This window comes from Myotis brandtii, unplaced genomic scaffold (genome assembly GCF_000412655.1).
Source record: "Myotis brandtii unplaced genomic scaffold, ASM41265v1 scaffold475, whole genome shotgun sequence".
NCBI classification, from domain to species: domain Eukaryota; kingdom Metazoa; phylum Chordata; class Mammalia; order Chiroptera; family Vespertilionidae; genus Myotis; species Myotis brandtii.
Window position 1 is genome coordinate 4,610,003 of NW_005368148.1, and position 19,080 is coordinate 4,629,082.

General features: G+C 37.2%; 1 protein-coding gene across 1 annotated transcript in view; it reads right to left on the reverse strand.

Annotated features, from left to right (window-relative positions):
• Nucleotides 1–10,791: 10,791 nt before the first annotated feature.
• The window catches only part of PANK1 (pantothenate kinase 1), a 48,632-nt gene continuing 40,343 nt past the window's right edge, over nt 10,792–19,080 (reverse strand). The window contains exons 6-7 of the mRNA XM_005875949.2: nt 15,998–16,123; nt 10,792–12,297 (exon numbers count right to left, since the gene is read on the reverse strand). Coding sequence (XP_005876011.1) covers nt 12,238–12,297; nt 15,998–16,123 — 186 coding nt within the window. The 3' untranslated portion in view covers nt 10,792–12,237. The remainder of the gene's footprint in view (nt 12,298–15,997; nt 16,124–19,080) is intronic.

The following is a 19,080-nucleotide window of genomic DNA, read 5'->3' on the forward strand; positions in this document are numbered from 1 at the left end:
TAAAACTTATTCTGAGGCATGTTGGCCTACACCATACTTTTAGATACTCTATATTACCTTTCATAAGGGATATACTTGTCAAATCACCATATTGTACACCTGAAATAAATATAATAGTATATGTCAACTATGATTAAAAAATAATTTTGAAAAAAATTTTTTTAAAGATACTTGTATTATGAGCATTTTCTTCAATAAAAGCCATCTGACATCTGAAATGCTATGATTACTTAAGCAATTGTGCTGGGCTAAGTTATTGAGAACATAGGATTCTATTTAAAAAAGAAAACTGACTGGGTTGGCTCAGTTGATTGAGTGTTATTCCATGCACCAAGAGGTCACCAGTTAAATTCCCAGTCAGGGCACATACCTGCATTTCAGGCTTGATCCCCAGTAGGCGGTGTGCAGGAGACAGCTAATCAATGATTCTCTCTCATCGAAGTGATGTATCTCTCCCTCTCCCCCCCCCCTTTCTCAAATCAATAAAAACATTTTTTTAAAAACTATCTTTGACCTACATCATTTTCAGGGACAAGGAAATTGAACAGAAATAAAAAAAATAACAATAAAAAATTCCTTTTTAACTATCTTCAAAGAGGGCAATGGATTTAGAAGATAAGCTCTTAATAACAAATTATAATCAAGCAAAATGATAGGTCATTTAAAAAATTAATTAGCTATTGAAAAGAGGTTTACTTGCTGAAATTAAACATTGTATCACCACTAAAAATTTTAAATCCAGTAAGACTGAAAGCCAAATACCATAATTTCTATATATCTCTCCCAAACTTTAATAATTGAAAGATTAGTAAAAAAAAAAAATCAAGATAAACTAGTTTCATAAGTATAAAATTTCAAAAGTAACATCAGAACTAAGAAACGTAAGTTATTGAGTAAAATAGAAAATATTTATCTCAAATCATAATAGAAAAAATTGATATAGAAATCAATAATTGTTCCGTTTTTCAAAAATAATTTTGGCATGGGTCTTCACAGTGACAAATCAATGTTTTGTAGACCAGTATTTTTTCCTGAACAAAATGAAATATATATTGTTTTAACCAAATAGAGGTTTAGCCAATCAGAATTTTGTTTATTCTTTGCTTGTTTTATATATATTTTTGTTTTTTTAAATAAAGGAGGTTAGGTACATGGAGTACCAAGCACGTGAAGTCATAATCTGTCATTGTTATGAATTCTTTTTTGTGTAAACACCCTTTATTCCCATGTGGCAGGCTCCATGCCTAATCATTAGAATCACAGAAGTGCAGGTTTGGAAGAATGTCAAAGGCTATGTCTGCTCCAAGCTCTCTCTCTTCATCCAGCGCCAGGTCAGAACTGTGAGAGTGCAAAGCAAGCTAGTAATTTGGCACCTTCCTAGCTGATAATCCCTAAACAGTGATTTAGTATTTATTTAGAAGTTTAAAAATTAGATTTTAAAATGTATTTTGCCCTTCTCATACTTGGTAACCTTGCTTTGGGCAAGCCCTTTAGCATAGTTTTGCAACCTACCACTTGAGTGATCAAAATTAATGCCTCCGGAGTTGGAACATAGTTCTGTTATTGTTTCCAAGGTCTCTTTTGCAGCACTGGATCAATGAGTAAAAGTTGACATTAAAACATGAGTATCGCCCTGACCAGTTTGGCTCAGTGGATAGAGCGTCGACTTGTGGACTGAAGGGTCCCGGGTTCGATTCCGGTCAGGGGCATGTACCTTGGTTGCGGGCACATCCCCAGTAGGGGTTGTGCGGGAGGCAGCTGATCGATGTTTCTCTCTCTCATTGATGTTTCTGACTCTCTATCCCTCTCCCTTCCTCTCTGTAAAAAATCAATAAAATATATATTTAAAAAAAAAAACACATGAGTATTAGTTCATCAATAATTAACATATGATGAATTAAGAAATCTCTACATCTTAATATTTGCATGCCAGTGTATTTAGAATTGCTTGGCATACAAAAACTAGGCAGAGTTTAGTGATTTCTTTTTAAAACAAATCTTAGTGTCCCATAACCTTTTATAAAGGTAAATTTCTTATATCCGAGTGAAGTTATATCTTGGTAATGTCCTTCTCTGTGGCCAATAAAACAGATGAAATGATCCTTAAGGTTCTCTAAGACCAAGCTCTATAATGGTCAGGCATCCAGACAGCTTCATTTTGCTGAGACAGTCCTCATGGTTAATTAATGTCCACAGCCGTGACTGCCACGACAGCTGAGGTCAGACATGAACTGTAGAAGCACAGGCTAACGTATGGGAAGAACTGTGGAATAAAACTCAACCAAACCATTTTCTCTGCAATTGCTGGATGTTGTGTGGGTAGGCTCTCCAGATAATTGCCTCCCTCCTCCGTTTCATTTGGCCTGTCTAAACATTGCCTAAATAATTACCTGATAAACTCAGTGTTGATGCGGGCCCATGAACAGACGGACAAGAGTGATTGCTCATTTTGAAATTTGTAAATCCAATATAAATAGTAATCAAACCCCAAAGAAGAATGCTTAAAATGTTCCTGTTTAAAACTCACAATCGCATTTAACTTGCCTAATTTCAACCCACACACTTATGGAGCTTAATACTAAAAACATTCTTGGCCTCTATTTAAAATAAAGTGACATATGACAGATGATTCCAGTATTAAATTTACAAATATATTCTGCCTAAATTGTAGTTTTAATATAAACTCCCTAAATCCATTATTTGCAGGATTAACTTTGGATCTCTTTGTCAACACTCCAGGTATACACGCACACACAATGTAAATGCTAGAAAACATAGTCTGAGAACATACTATGGAAAAAAAGAGCTTTGTCAGGGTAAATGAACTTAAGTAGTTAATGGAAAACCAGCATTTTAAAATTGAAGTATCTCTTAAAGATACACAAGAAGACATGGAACACCTGCCTCACTAATGGAACATGCTAAAATAGACACAATTCATTAGCCACGTCATGGCAGCCAGATGGCATGAATTCTTCAGATGCCAATCCTGGTTAAAATAGAAGCAAATTTCATGAACTGAGTGAAGGGGAGGAAGAGAGAAGAAAAGTCTAATATTAAACAAGTCCGTTTTTTCCTAGTGGCTTTATAACCTAAGGGAAAATTTAAAATTATTCTTAAGCTATAACTGCCAAAATTAAAAAATAAATCCATGTGTTTTTTTTTTAAAAAAGAAAACTTAGACAACTGCGGCTGTCATTAAATCAGTGCCCCTCCTGTAACCACATCAATTTGGGGCCACTCAAATTTGACTAAATGTACTTGGAGGTTGTGTCTGAAAATATGAGTATTCAAGTACAGGAAAAGAAGGTGGAAAAGCAAAAACAACAAGGAGAATATTTTACAAAATTGAAAGTGACACCAGTTAGGTTTATAAAAAAAAAAAAAAGAACATCCGATTAACATTCATAATTTCACTTTTGCACTATATTCAAAGAAATTTTTCAATCTTCAAATTAACATGCTTTTGAAAATCAGCTTTATTGAAATATAATTCACATACTATTTAATTTATTTAAAGTATATATCTCAATGATTTCTAATCCAGTTGTACAACCATCTCAGTCAATTTTAGAACATTTTTTAATCACCCAAAAAAGAAACCTCACACCTATTAGCAATAACTCTTCATTTCTCCCAAACTCCCAGCCCTAGAAAACCATTAATCAATTTTCTGTCTCTATTAGATATGCCTAATCTAGACATTTTATATAAATGAAATCATACAATATGTAGTCTTTTGTGACTGGTTTCTTCCATTTAGCATATTTTCAAGGTTCATCCATGTTGTCATCAGTATTAGTGCTTCATTACTTTTTATGGCCAAATAATATTTACAGCTGTAAATTTTCCCCTAAAGCACTGCTTTAGCTGCATCCAATAAAGTTTTGGCATGTTGTGTGATCATTTTCATTCATCCCAAAATATTTTCTAATTTTCTTTGTAATTTCTTCTTTGACACACTGATAATTTAAGAGTATACTATTTAATTTTTACAGAATTGTGAATTTCCCAAATTTCTTTTGTCATGGCTATCTAATTTAATTCCATTGCCAACATAGAACATAACTTATATGATTTCAATCCTTTTACATTCATTGAGGGTTTTTTATGGCCTATTTTCTGTCCTGGAGAATACTCCATATGCATTCAAGAAGGCACAGTCTGCTGCTATTGGGTGAAATGTTTTATAGATGGTCTGTTAGGTCTAGTTGGTTTATAGTACTGTTCAAGCCTCATATTTCCATGTTGATTTTTTTTATATATTTCTTTATTGATTTCAGAGAGGAAGGAGAGAGAGAGAGAAAAAAAATCAATGATGAGAGAGAATCATTGATCAGCTGCCTCCAGCATGTCCCCTACTGGGGATCGAGCCCGCAACCCGGGTATGTGCCCTTGGCCAGAATCGAACCCAGGACCCTTCAGTTCACAGGCCAATGCTCTATCCACTGAGCCAAACCTGCCAGGGCTTCCTTGTTATTTTACCCACTATGGAAAAAGCAAAAATGCAATCTCTACCTGTTATTGAATTTTCTATTCTTCACTTCAATTCTATTCCTTTTTGCTTCATGTAATTTAGGGCTGTGTTATTATATTCTCTAGACTTAAAAAGAAGTAGTATCTCCAGATTTGCTAATATATTCCTTCTCCTTCTCCTTCTTTGCTAATATATTTGTATCTAAATTTTTATGAGGTAATTTTCAGAAAGTTTTATAAAAGACTCTGGGATGACTATTTTTAAGGATCCATCCCTGCTATTAAACAAAAGTACAACTTAGGTTGATTTGCCTTTTTTATAATACAAATGTAATGGAAGCTTAGTTTATTATGCTGCAGAATGAATGCACTACTCCTAATATTAATTCCACTACACTTGTAAGGAAAATATTTTAACTATTTTGCACAGTTTCCAAAAACCATTAGACATTTTAGAAATGAAGGTTACCTACAAACAACTGATATATTAATTATAATTCATCCTTATTTACTTATTAGAATATATTATACCAAGTTAGTTCATCTGGAATAAAATGGTAGTTTGGCACTTTTTAACTTTTAAAACCTAAATTTTTATCCACGACCTGCTACCTATTTACTCTTAACCTAAAGAAGTTGCTTTGGCTTCGTCTGTCTTGGTTTCCTCAACTGTAGAAATAATACTACCTGTTAACCTAGTTCATTAGGATACTATGAGAATAAAATAGCTTAATACATAGGACATTTTGAAAATTAAATGTATTTAACAAACACATTTTTATAACTGCAGCCCTTGCATCAAGAGAAAATAATTACACATTAGCATTTGCAAAAGACCCAAAAAAAGAAAGACAATGTGCAGGTCACATTCATAACTCTTGGAGGCAGAGGCAGATGTGAATGGTGCTCCCTCTGGGGCTTGCCTATCACTGAGTTTTACTAAGCACCAAGGCCAGGCACAGTTCTCAGCTCTTTACGTTATCATTTAATCCTCTTAATCATATAAGGGAAGAACTGATTTTAATCCCAATTTTACAGATGAGCTAACTGAGGCTTTCACAGGTTAGGAAACTGAACCCAAGGTCACATAGATAACTAAAAATACAGGCCTCAACCAAAGCAGATTATAGAGCTTTTGCTAACTCTCTCAATTTCAATGCCTTCCCAAATACTGCAAGACTGCTTCTCTTTTGACCCAACAAATTCATTTTAATAGCCATTATTAAGCCAAAGCCTCAGGAATAGGAAGATCTTGAAGACATTTTACTTATATTAAAATAAGCTAGTTTTTACCTGTAAGATTGACAAAAATAAAAAGATTGACAATACCTAATATGGGTGAATAAGTAGGAAAATAGGAATTTTTTTTTTTAATTAAATCTTTATTGTTCAGGTTACATTTGTTCCTCTTTTTTCCCCCCCCATAGGCTCTGCTTCTCAGAACCCCCGGAACCGCTGCAAACCTCGGAGGGAAAGCTGCCTTCCAACTGATGCCAGACACTCCCGCTTCTCCCGTTTGGGTCCGAGTCCCCAGCGATTCGCCCGTATCTGGAGCTCAGAGTCTGAGACTCCCCCCTGACCGAAAACGACAACCGCGCTCTCAGCCACCAGCCCGCTTTGCGCGCGCACCTCCGCACCTGAGTATTTTCCACACTGCGCCTCCTCTGAGCCTCGGTGTGCTGTTATTTTTCCTTCTAGTTGAAGAGTCTCTCCTCAGCCAGCCTTCCTGTGGTTCTGGGTGATGTCCGTTCCGTCTTTTAGTTGTATTTTTGAAGTGGTTGTTTGCGGCAGCAGTCTGCGGTGTTTACCTATGCCGCCATCTTGGACTCGGAAAATAGGAATTATTAATGTTTACAGTGTGTATACTCATACTTTTTGGGAGGGCAATTTGGCAATAACTGCCAAAATGTAAAATATAGAGTCCTGGATTGATCAACATTTGACATAGTTGTTAATAAGGCAGTGTTGAAAATACATGTTGGAGCCGAAACAGAAAGTTGAAATGTTTCTAAAAGCTTCCAGGAAAGAAGAGGGAAAATAATCATTCAATGCAGAGATTAGGAGCCAGAATGCTATCAGGCTTTCTCATAACATTCCAGCTCCTGATCTCTGTATGTAGGAACTTGGTAATAATAGGGCTATGCCTTCAAAATTCTGAAGAAAAATAATATCTATTCTAAAATTCTATACCTTGCTCAACAATCAATCAGTATGCATGTGGAATAAAAATATTTTTAGAAATTTTTAGACATGCAAGTGCTCAAAAAAATTGTCCCTCATACATTACCCTTCTTCTGGGAAGATCCTATGCTCAAAATAGTAAAAGAAAACATGGATACTGCTATTTTTCATGTGGAACTATATATTCTATGCATGTAAAAGCTGTTGAATTTTTTTAAAAACACTAAACTTTTGCCCTACCCAGTTTGACTCAGTGGAGAGAGTGTCAGCCTGCAGACTGAAGGGTCCCAGGTTCTGGTCAAGGGCACATGCCTTGGTTGCGGGCTTGGTCCCTAGTAGGGGGCGTGCAGGAGGCAGCCGATCAGTGATTCTCATTATTGATGTTTCTATCTCTCTTCCTCTCCCTTCCCCTCTCTAAAATCAATAAAAATATTTTTTAAAAAAACTAAACTTTTTTTTTTTTAAAGATGAATTCTCACTGAGGACTGGTTGAGAATTTTTTGGTGACATTAACTGAAACATAATTAATTCTATTTTGGAATGTTTTGCGTTTACTTTATAGAGTATAAAAAGAGGCGAAGAGTTTTAATACAAATTTTCTTTTATTTTTGTATTGCAAGTGATGAATACTCATAAACTAACCTTTTTAAAAAAAAGGCTCCACATAAATAGTTATACTGTGGCATCACCAATATACACCTTTTGGAAAATGAAACATATAATTAAGCTCATTATGAGAGTGGGTGCTTGTGTCTTGGTTAAAAAGAGGCCAGTGTCAGAATCAAACATGGATTCAAAAGTGCTGTATGTCAAACTTAGTGTACTCTGGATACTAAGTGACTCTGATCATGACAAAGGCATTGACTATAAATATTCCAGTGAACAGTTCAAATAATATTGTTTCATAAAATGAGTAGTGAAAAAGGTGCGTTACTAAGTAATATATTATTTCATGTAATAAATTTAAAGAGATATGCAACTAAATATTCTAAGTAAAATAAAAAGAAAATAAATTAGTTATCAAACTGTTTCCCCCAAACATCTTTCATTCTCATGGTGATAATGAAAGCAAGATGAACTTGACTGTTATTCCTCAAAAGTTGAAGCCATAACTTATCCCTATTTGTATCTCATGTCCATCTAAGGAAGTCCTTCTTCTTCCTCTCTATCACATCACCCTGTTTTGTTTCTTCATAGCTTTTATCACTATCTTTTATTTTGATGTTAATTTATTGGTTTATGTGCTTAAAGTGCTTCTCCCTCATGAGAGTATAAGCCCAATGAAAGCAGGGACCTCGCTGTCTTACAACTAACTGGATCCTAAATGTTACCCAATGCATCTCTGCTCATAGGCATTAGGTCAAACTTAAATATATAAAGAGTGAAAGAATGAGCACCTGGTAAATCCCATGGAAAATGTGCACTAATTCAATCTTCCTCACACATTTGAGGTCATTTTCTGATCACCTGGAGGAAAAGTACCTTCCTCGCAAACAGTTCTTGCGAGTATGGAGTGTATGGTGACCACTGGTGCTGAAACCTTTCTCCTCACTGAATAGAAACACAATCGAGTTGTAGCTATTAGCAGCCTTTGTCCTTCGGGAAAATTCTCAAGAGTTTATATAACCATCTTAGTTACAGAGAACCGTGGCCCTCAGCAGATTTGGCACAATAGGGGAAAGAAAGTAAACATGAGAACGGAGTGGTGCTATGTATTCAACAGCACGTTAACTGGTTTACTTATTGACCTCCACAGGACATGTTGCTCGGTTATCACTCTGAAGCCAGATTCATTCCAGTTTCACTTTACTTGGAACTGTTTGGTGGCTCCACAATGACTACAGAAGAGACCAAAATCTTCAGCATGGAATACGAGACCTTCCATAATCTGTTTGGTTTCCTCTCTCCCAGGTATCTGGGTTTCTCTCTAACTAGGCTCCAGATGGAGTGTCTAGTTCCCTGAATAAGCTAGGGCCTAGCTGCTAGACTGATTCTTCTCCCAATGCTTCCCACCCTCCTCTCTGCTCGTTAAGCCCTCCCGACGTGGTCCACCCCATGGACTCTCCTTGTTGGTTAAGACTGAGAACTTGTCTAGCCCCCACCCCGCCTCCAAAAGTTACCAATCTCTTGTGCAGCCTTCCCCCCTCACGTAGGACTTCATGTAGGACCTCTTCCTTGGCTGTGCCTAAAACTGCACTTCCCATTCTTTGCTCTAGGCACACTGGCCTCCTTGCAGTTCCTCCAAACCTCCATTCTCATTTGCCAGGAGTGAAATATTTTCCGCCGGGTGTTTACATGGTGCGCTCCCTACTCCATTCGACTCTGCTCAAATGTCACCTAAGAGATGTTGTCTTTGATCACTCTAAGCAGTTTCTCCACTTCTCATTTCCTAAACAGAATTACACACACACACACACCCCAGCCCCTTACCCTACCTTACTTTCTCTCTTTAATAGTGAGCTACTATATTATTATATAATTATTAATGTATGTCTTCCCTTCTAGGAAGGTAAGCACTGTGGAGATGGATCTTTGTTTTGTTCACTGCTGTAAATACTTGTGAACAAATGCATTATACCTGAGATACTTTATTGCATGAGTTGGCTAAGACTTCTGTCCTCAACCTGCTAGACAGCAGGGGCTGTATCCTAGCCTCATTTCCTTCCTGGCACAGAGTCACTTCTTAATATTCCTTGTGTGACTGACTGGATGATGTCCAAGTATAAATTACCTGTAACCACAGTTCCCAACAAAGGGACTCAGCATACTACATAAGCTGAAGTATACAGCTCTATTTCCACAATCCTTTTATCTCAAAATACTGGGACCAGATATATCCCAAAATTCAGAATTGTTCACTGCTTAACACCCCTAGTAGTGTCTGGGGCAGAACCGTGTAATCAAATACATTAATAGCTTTGCAACAAGACATGTGAAGGGTCCTACAAAGTGTGATAAATAATGCTCAAGTAACCTTTTCTCTCAAGTGAGAGATAAATGTGAAGAGCGTGGATTTTGGAATTGTGAATGAGGGTTATAGACCTGTACTAACATAGGGAGATCTGTGCCATATCTCTGATAAAATGGGTTCCCCACATTCCAGAAGGCTAAAAAAAAAATCCCCGATTTAATGCATTAGTTTAAAACATCTATTTTCTTTTCAGTATGGCTAAAATTAATGAAGCTTTTATTATGTGTCAGCCCTTGTGCTAATCTCTTTAAATATGGAGGTAAGAACTACCATTTGCCCCCATTTTATGAGGGAGGAAACGAGGGTTTAGTGAGAGGCTTAGTGACTTGCCTGCAGAACTAGTTAATGGCTGAGCTGGGTCCAAACTGAAGCTGTCTCGCAATCAGAAAACCATGCTCTGGACCCCCTGATCATATAGTTCAAGCTAAAAATTCTTCATTCTTCCTGATGTCGAGCCAAAGGAAAGTTTCTGTCATTCAAGTAAGAGGGAAAACCCCCAGGCTCCAAGCCCCTCATTGTATAAAAGAAGCTGGCTATCTGTAGCCAACATTTAACTGATATTTGCAGAACAGAATGAACTTATTTCCTGAGCTAAACCAATGTTTTAAACATTTGTAAGGATAGATCAAGTGATTCCAGGTAATTGAAAACAAAATTATTTAGTCACACCAACTTGCCCCAATTTCTTTTGCAGAACCATGACCCAAGGTGTGCTCTTCCCTGACAGATGAGAGTAGGAATGGTAGAAAAGATCAAAAAAGGCACTATCATAGGTGATATGTAGTTTTCTTACTCTTGTCTCTTTCAAGGACATCTTAGCTGTTTAAATTTCTAAAAGCCAGGTGGAAGTTAATCAAATGTATTTATGACTGGATCCTGAAATCCTGGATCCTCTATCTTTTGGAATTACCAAAATATAGTAGTGATATTTTTGGGAATAAGGAGTTAATTATATATAAGAAAACTTTTTTTAAAGTACAATTCCTGCATAGAGCTACAGCTTCAATGGAAGACACAGTGTTTTGAACTTTTACCACACTTGTGTGACAGCTTCAAATTATGAAATGTAGAGTAGCAAAAACACAACACATTCATTTTATGGTACAGAAGCAGATAATATGAACATAAAGGTCAGGAAATGAAAATAACAGATACACTAAAAATAAAAACATCACAACAGAAACGGGCTTTATTTCAACCAGACAGGTGAGTATTTCAATTAACATCAACTTCAAGAATTGACGATATGGAAATTAAAGACGCTGCTCAGAATGCAGAGAAGGAAAGATTCGTCGTGGAGCAATGTCCAGCCCTTACCAAATCCCCTTCAACAAAACGCTCAATTCCAAAAATGAATTCGTTCTAACTCATTAGATCTCATGGATTTCAATGATCACCTAAGATTCAGATTTGAAAGTTACCCATCAGTCCCAATGATGTCTTTTAAAAAGAAAAACTATACATAGAGATCAGTATCATAATTTTTTTTAATTTTAGAAACGGAGATTGAAATAGTTTTTAGTTGAAAAGACTCCAAATGAAAAACTTTCTTATTATTTAAGATGACTTGCTACAAAGTTCCTAGGTATATACATGTACCAAAAAAAAAGATATTACTACCTGACACCTCAAACGCGACTTCTCTTTAACCCTCACAATGTGAACAGTTAATCTAGCGGGAGACGCTGCCCTATAAATTTTAATGTCCTGCACAAGGATTTGCTGCCATTGGTACTTTGTGCATGGCTGAGGACATTTCGTCATAGAATATTTCCATTTAATATAACCTAACAAAATAAATCCGACAAGACACTGTGTATGACAAAATTGCATAATTTTCAACTTTTGCCAGACTCCTTAAATTCATGAACACTTTCAGAGTATCCCCTGCGAGAGCACTTTTGAGAGCTTTAGTCTCGTGTTTAACTTTGTATCGAGTTGGACAGCACCTTGATTAATATGAACAAATACAGCACAGGAAGGTCTGGTGGGGAGGGGGAGTCATCTGAGGACAGAAATGGGGGCAAAGACTCTTTTTCCATAAGACATTCAAACAGAGAAAACAAGACAATAAAAGGTAAACAGACAAACAAAATAGTGTTCACAGTAAAACATGCCAGATTGGTAGTTTCATTTGAAACCAAACAGCAAATCATGAAACGTCATGAAAAATATAAGTAAAGGAAAATCTCCTAGAGTAATTACTAAACGAACTTAAAATTACCACACTGATCAGTAAACCCCAGAAGAAGTATAAACAACACTTACATTTCAGGTCCTTCTTTTAAACATAATATAACTTTACAAAATTAATGCATAAAATTGGTAGGTTTGGCCACACTGCACAAAATGGTGTGTTTTTTCTTCTTCTTCTTCTTAAAAATACAGTATACAGAAAAAACTCTTGTATTCCCCATTTTGAATCATAAACTCAAAACCCAAGAGTAAAAGATCAGCTAGAAGGATTTTAAATTATTTACAAATCCAGCAGGTGTGTCTGCCGTGAATGGCTTGGCTTTCATCTCACGGCAGCTTTCACCTTCTCCAGCAGCGGTTCCCAGGGCTCTGTTCTCACGTAAGGCTGTTGTTCCATCACCTAGGGCTCCTCTCTACTGGTCATCAGTCACTTTGAATAGTTCCAACAGTGCCCCAACAGCTCCAAAGTAACCCTACAAAAACAATGGGAAGGCAGTATGATTACCTCTGAACTTAGCCACAAATACCTATTGTTGTTAATAACCTTAGGATTGCTGCCCCCTACTGTTGTAAGAGAAATTTAAAACCTTAACTCTGCTATGAAACATGGTGAAGTAAATAATAATAATTAATAATAATAAAATGTATTGGGTATTGGCTTATTATACATATTAAATAAGTTGATGTAAATGTTTAGAAAAATGGCACACAGTGTGTGTTCCAGAGGGCTGTGTATTGTTAGTATTTCATTTTTAATTCTTGCCATGGCAAAATTTTTGTGATTACCCCCATCTCACAGATGAGAAATGGAAGGTAATAAAGTAAATTACCCTTGCAGGATCACATGACATGTGCCTGGGCTCACCCTCAAAACTATCTGACTTCAAAGCTGTAATATCCCACCGCTTCCCTCAGTAGATCTTGGAAAGGCAGCGAAATCAGCCCAGTTTCACTTTGCCCATCTGTAAAAAAAAGAGCCCATGTTTCTCTGAAAATGACGGAAACTGAAAAACGGAAACTTTTAGAGAAACTGATTTCCAAAAGGCACGAGACTCCCACTCCTCTGGCGTATGCCTGACTCATCAGCTACTGCAGAAGCAGGTGCCAAAATACCAGAACGCTACAGGCATGGCAGGATCTTTGCCTCTATTGCCGGTCGCCAGCTAACACTCATTGAGGGCTCACTCATTGTTCTCAGCACTTTACATGGACTTAGTCTTTTAATCTGCACAGTAACTTTAGGAGACGTACCATTACACCCCACTTCACAAGTGCGAACACGGAGATGGAGAGGTAGTCACTGGCTCAGGTCTCCCCGTCATGAAGAGGCTGCAGTCTTAACTGCTCCGCTAGACTACTTTCTCTTAGGAAATGCTCACTAATACAAACTGAGAGACTGTGAGTGACGCCACTTAAGGCAGGGCAGGAAAGCCCCCCTACCAGGCAGTGCTCCCCCAAAAGTTCTCTCTCCATAGTAAGGCCTGCCTAAGCCAGAGTGAACTTAAGAATGTAGAGAATTTTCTGAAACCTAAACGGGGTTATAAAATCGTTCCAGCTTCATTGGCTATAGAGGCTTGAATTATGCGTGATACACAGTAACAAACCAAAGCCATCATGCACGGAGGCCTAGGGTTGTACAAAGTGACATGCATTTTTACCCAGACAAGTGGATTTCCCCCAAACGTTGGATCGTGTTCCCTATCTGACCACCAGTGTGGCTTTGTAGATAGATGGCTTTTAATCCCTGGTGGCTTCCAGGTTTGTTTTCTGCTTTAGTTCAAGAGAACCTGCACTCAGGGTTGCCAGATAAATGCCGGATAAAATAACTGTGTCCTGTATTTTTAATGGCCAAATATGGCAACACTAGCTGGACTAGAACAGTGGTTTTCATTTTTAATTATTTTTAAAGCTAAGGTGATTTTTTTCTTTTTCAGACAAAATCTATGTGGAAATCAATATATAAGCGGATAAAAAAGCAAGCTGCTCACCCTACCTAGTTTTGCTCAGTGGATCGAGCGTTGGCCTGCGGACTGAAGGGTCCCAGGTTCAATTCTGAGCAAGGGTACATGCCTGAATTGCAGGCTTGATCCCCAGTAGGGGGCGTGCAGGAGTCAGCCGATCAATGATTCTCTCTCATCATTGATGTTTCTCTCTCTCTCTTCCTCTACCTTCCTCTCTGAAATCAATTAAAAAAAAAAACTTTTTTTTTGTTTTAAAGGGAGCTGCTCTATATGGGAAAGGGAAAGCGAAAATTCTGGGACTCCATTCCCATCACCCCGCGCCCCCCCCCTCCAAAGTTATATCACTTCATACTTTGTGCTTTTTAAAAAAAGAGGGGGGTAAAAAACATTTTAAAGGGGGGGGGCTTCCTATAGCATTAATTTCAATCATTGGGCCTTAACTATTTAGTATTTAAGTTCCTTTTGTTTTATGCTCTTTTTAAAAAAATATATATTTCTGTATTGATTTCAGAGAGGAAGGGAGGAGAAAGAGATAGAAACATCAATGATGAGAAAGAATCATTGATCGGCTGCCTCCTGCACACCCCCTACTGGGGATCAAGCCTGAAACCCAGGCATGTGCCCTTGGCCGGAATCGAACCTGGGACCTTTCAGTCCGCAGGCTGACACTCTATCCACTGAGCCAAGCCAGCTAGGGCTGTTTTATGCTTTAATAGAAGCAAACTATGGGCTCAGCTCTAAAGAACTTACAAATGCATCAGCAACTTTTCAAATAAGTAATTCAGTTCAGCGACCGAAATTTATACCAGTTCTCAGTATTTTTTCTGCTGCAATATTCCCTTGGACTTAGGTACCTCCTGTGATAAATAGTTGCTCTTTATAGTACTGAACTTCAATGCGGTAGCAAGAGAGGAGTGCCCCTCACTCACTCTCAGAAAACTCTGGTTTGTATTAGTGTAGAACTTGATGTAAGGGGCTCTGAATTAACTGAGGCTCTCCGTTTCCTCTGTAAACAGACTGCTTATGTCCTGGTACACCAACTGCTCAAGGCCATGAAGCTACTCTCACTGGCCAAATACTTGTTTTCTCACCGGCTGGCTATTTACTTACCAAAAGTCCGTTGTGTTTTTCCCACAAATTTGTTTATGACAGTTTGATTGTTAGTGTAATAATCTAATTTAACTATACACAAACTCAAATAATAAAAGGAGTATAAAATGGTCACTTCTATAAAAATCTAGTTAAATTGTTGAAAATGACTGGGAAAAGGCAGTTAATACTGAAAGCTGCTAAGTGAGTAAATCTTTTTTCTTTTTTAAAATATATTTTTATTTATTTCAGAGAGGAAGGGAGAGGGAGAGAAAGATAAACATCAATGATGAGAATCATTGATTGGCTGCCTCCTGCATGCCACACTGGGGATCAAGCCCGCAACCCAGGCTGTGCCCCAACTGGGAATCTAACTGTGACCTACTGGTTCATAGGTCCATGCTCAACCACTGAGCCATGCTGGCTGGGCACTAAATGAGTAATTCTTAAAATTTCTCGTCACAAGTTAAAATAATCTTTAAAAATGTGTGGTGATGAATGATAACTAAACTGGTAATCATTTTGCAATTATACATATATCAAATCTTTATGCTTTATATATAAAACTTATACAGTGATATATGTCAATTATATCTTAACAAAACTGGAACCAAAACAAAACAAAGGTCAAAAAAGCTAGTCACAAACATTGCTATTTAGGTTGGTGTCACATATGAGAAAGATGGAGAGGAAAATCTACAATTCTACAACCAAATTGCTTTATAAGTGTCTTTAACTTCTTGATCCACTTTAAAGAAACAAACCAGACATCAAAGGTGCATAATATAAAAAACAGGATAATTACAGAGCTCCAATCAGCAGAACTCATGCTCAAAAATAGGCCTTGGTCTGACATAAAAAAAATTGGTGCACAAAGGAACATGTATGCATTTCTCTTAAAATGGTTAAAGTAGGGAGATATTTTTTTAATGACTATGCATTTTAACTGATTTTTATTTTTTCTTAAACAACTACCAGTCCTGATTGTTGGATAAGAGAACTTCCATTTTGTATATTGTTCTTCATTATCCTCTGCATAAATACAAACGAAGGGACCCACTCATGCTAGGTAAACCAAAAAACTTTCACATCGTACAATGAAGCCCATGCAAGCTCAACCTACCTCATGTTCCAAAAACAGAGCTTTCAGTTGTCCCTTGGACCAAAAATCCATGGCATACGCTAGCAGCTTCATGGAAACCATATTGATTCTGAGAAAATTCCCAACAAACACAACTCTGTCGATATTCTGAGGTGGGGGGGAAGAAAAAAAACACAGTTGAACCATGACATAAATAGCATTTAGCAAAAACCTAATGTTCCATACATCACTGTGCTCCCAGAACCCCACAGAATACATTTTTATTAAAAATGGAATTATTCCAGCATTTCCAAGATGACTTTGAGCAGACCTCAAAGGAGAATCCACAAGAACAAGACGGTGAGATTTTGCTTGGACTAGGCAGAGACTGACATTGGGCTAATTTGCCGTCATGTTAGGTTGCCTTAAGTCTGATATGAAATCCAGCTGCCAACACTCATATATAAAATTGTAACTGGTGCTCAATTTCACCTAAATTTGCGATTGCATTCCTTCAATCCTCCAAATTTCTGACCATAAAATATTATTATAAGCAACTCATACATAAAGTGGCCATGGCATGGGTTATTCATCTCATGTATTTGCTCAGTTTGCTCTGTGCCTAACACAGGGAATACAAGAAGAAACACTACTTACTACTTTTAGAATATCCTGTTTGGTCAACATGGGGGTTAAAAGATGGTAACAAAAAATACATTTATGTATTTTTGTTGTCATGGATACAGACTTGCATTCTGAACAACACACAGCACTGAGCTCGGCCTGTCTCCCATGCAGAGGCTGCTCACCACTCACTCGCAGAGCCAGTTGCTATGGTCACTCATATCAAAGGGAAGAGAGCTTGGAAGCTGGCATTATTTTCTGTTCAGTCTATGAAGAGTAACAGGGTCTGGGAACATCACCTTTTAACCGTCTCGAGTTTTAACCGTGCATGTTCATTAACCCATTAACAACTGTGAGAAATTTCCATGAGTAGAGGGGTGGGAGGTGGTATTAATAAATTTCCACAAATAAGAACTGTAGCCACAAAACACCCAGACTGAGAGGTGGCAAGGAACACTCAAAATAAGAAACTCAGATTAAAGAGGAATTTAATTAAATTTAGGAGTTTCACCTCCCCCCCCGCCCCCCCAAACGAGGGAGTCAATCGCTTAAAACCCCAGTCCTGCTTTACTCAGGTAGAAAGCAGAATAGAAGTGGCATTAAAAGCTGATGGACATTCCCTGTTTCAAACAAATTTCAGGTGGGTGAGTGATATAAATGTTAAATTTTAAAAAAGAGAAAGAAGCCCTAGCTGGTTTGGCTTAGTGGATAGTGTTGGCCTGTGGACTAAAGGGTCCCAGGTTCAATTCCAGCCAACAGCACATGCCCAGGTTGCAGGCACGATCCCCAGTAGGGGGTGTGCAGGAGGCAGCCAATCAATGATTCATTCTCATCATTGATGTTTCTATCTCTCTCCCCCTCTTCCTTTGTCTCTGAAATATATCACAATAAAAATAATGCTGAAGTAGTAAAGGTGTAATACCCATAATTCATGAAAAAGACACATTTACTTAAAAAAATCAAATATTTATTCTGGAGAAAAACATCACCATTAACTAACCCAAATGGAAAGCAATAATCAGAAAATATTTTTAGTACATATAACATAAAATGTATTATTTTCCTTCAGATCAATAAGAAAAGAAGACCAACCATCCAATAGAAAAATGTGTGAACAGTAATGAGTTCTCCTTCAGGGCTATTAAATAGATTTGTGAAATGTTCAGCTTCACATAATAAAATACAATTTTGAAACCAAAATAGGTAGCATTTCTTTTCTTATCTATTACATTGGAAAAAATAAAAGGATTTAATGACTCTCTGTGGAGAAACAAACTCTGCTGATGGGAAATTAATTAGAACCAACTCTATCTGTCAAAATTACAGTCAACACATTCTTGACTTGGCAATTTCCCTTCTAGGAATTTATCTTATAGGTATAATTCCATGTATGCAAAATGGTGTGTATGTGTATATATAAAAACAATTTTTTAATAGTGGCAACGTCTAGAAAACCCTAAATATCATTATATCATTAGGAAAATGACCAAATCTAGAATAGCATATCTACATGTTAGGATGCTATATGGCCATTAATAAAATGAAGCAGCCCTAGCAGGTTTAGCTCAGTGGATAGAGCAATGGCCCGCAGACGGAATGGCCCCTGGTTTGATTCCAGAAAAGGGCATGTACCTCAGTTGTAGGCTTGATCCCTGTGCAGGAGGCACCCAATTGATGTGTCTCTCTCACATCTATGATTCTCTCTCTGTGTCTCTCCCCCTACACTCTCTCTAAAAATCAATGGAAAAATATCATCCAGTAAGAATTAAAAAAAAAAAAATGAAGCAATTATAAATATATGAACAATCTCAAGATGTACTATCATGCAAAAAAACAAGAAGCAACATTTCCTGGAGTGTATATTGAAGTATGTAGAGTAGACTGATAATGTCTGGGGTTTGCTTTCTAATATTTTAGCAAAAAAGAGAGGAAGAGGAAGAAAAGAGATGGGTGAAACATGTATGGCAAAGACTTAATAACTGTTGGGACTGAGTTGATGGCTACATGGAGGTTCTTTATTATTCCTCTCTCCTTTCTGTATCTTCACCAATTTTATACTAAAAGGTGGATAAACAACTGAAGAAGGATGTAGAACAGTATGTACAAAGTGAATGGCATGGGCGTAGCATGTGATTCTATCTCAATAAAACTGTTGTTAAAAAAAGAATGTTATATGGAGCTTGCTACCTTTCAAAAGATATGTTTGTCCTATATTACATACAATATAGAGTTTTTAAAAAACACACAAAACTAAACTAAAACAAATGGCTGCCTTTAGTGAGATTAACATTGAGGGTCAGTGTGGACATGGTGATACCCTTCCCCGAATACCCACCTGGTGTCTCAGAATTCTGTATTATGTATTTGCATTATTGTCTCTTCAATAAAATGACTGAAAATATTTCATGGCTTTCCAATAACCACAGCAAAAGTAATTTAGATTTAGTGCATGTGGTTGAAATCAAATATTCTCCCATCAGTGACTCCGGGGAGCAAAACCA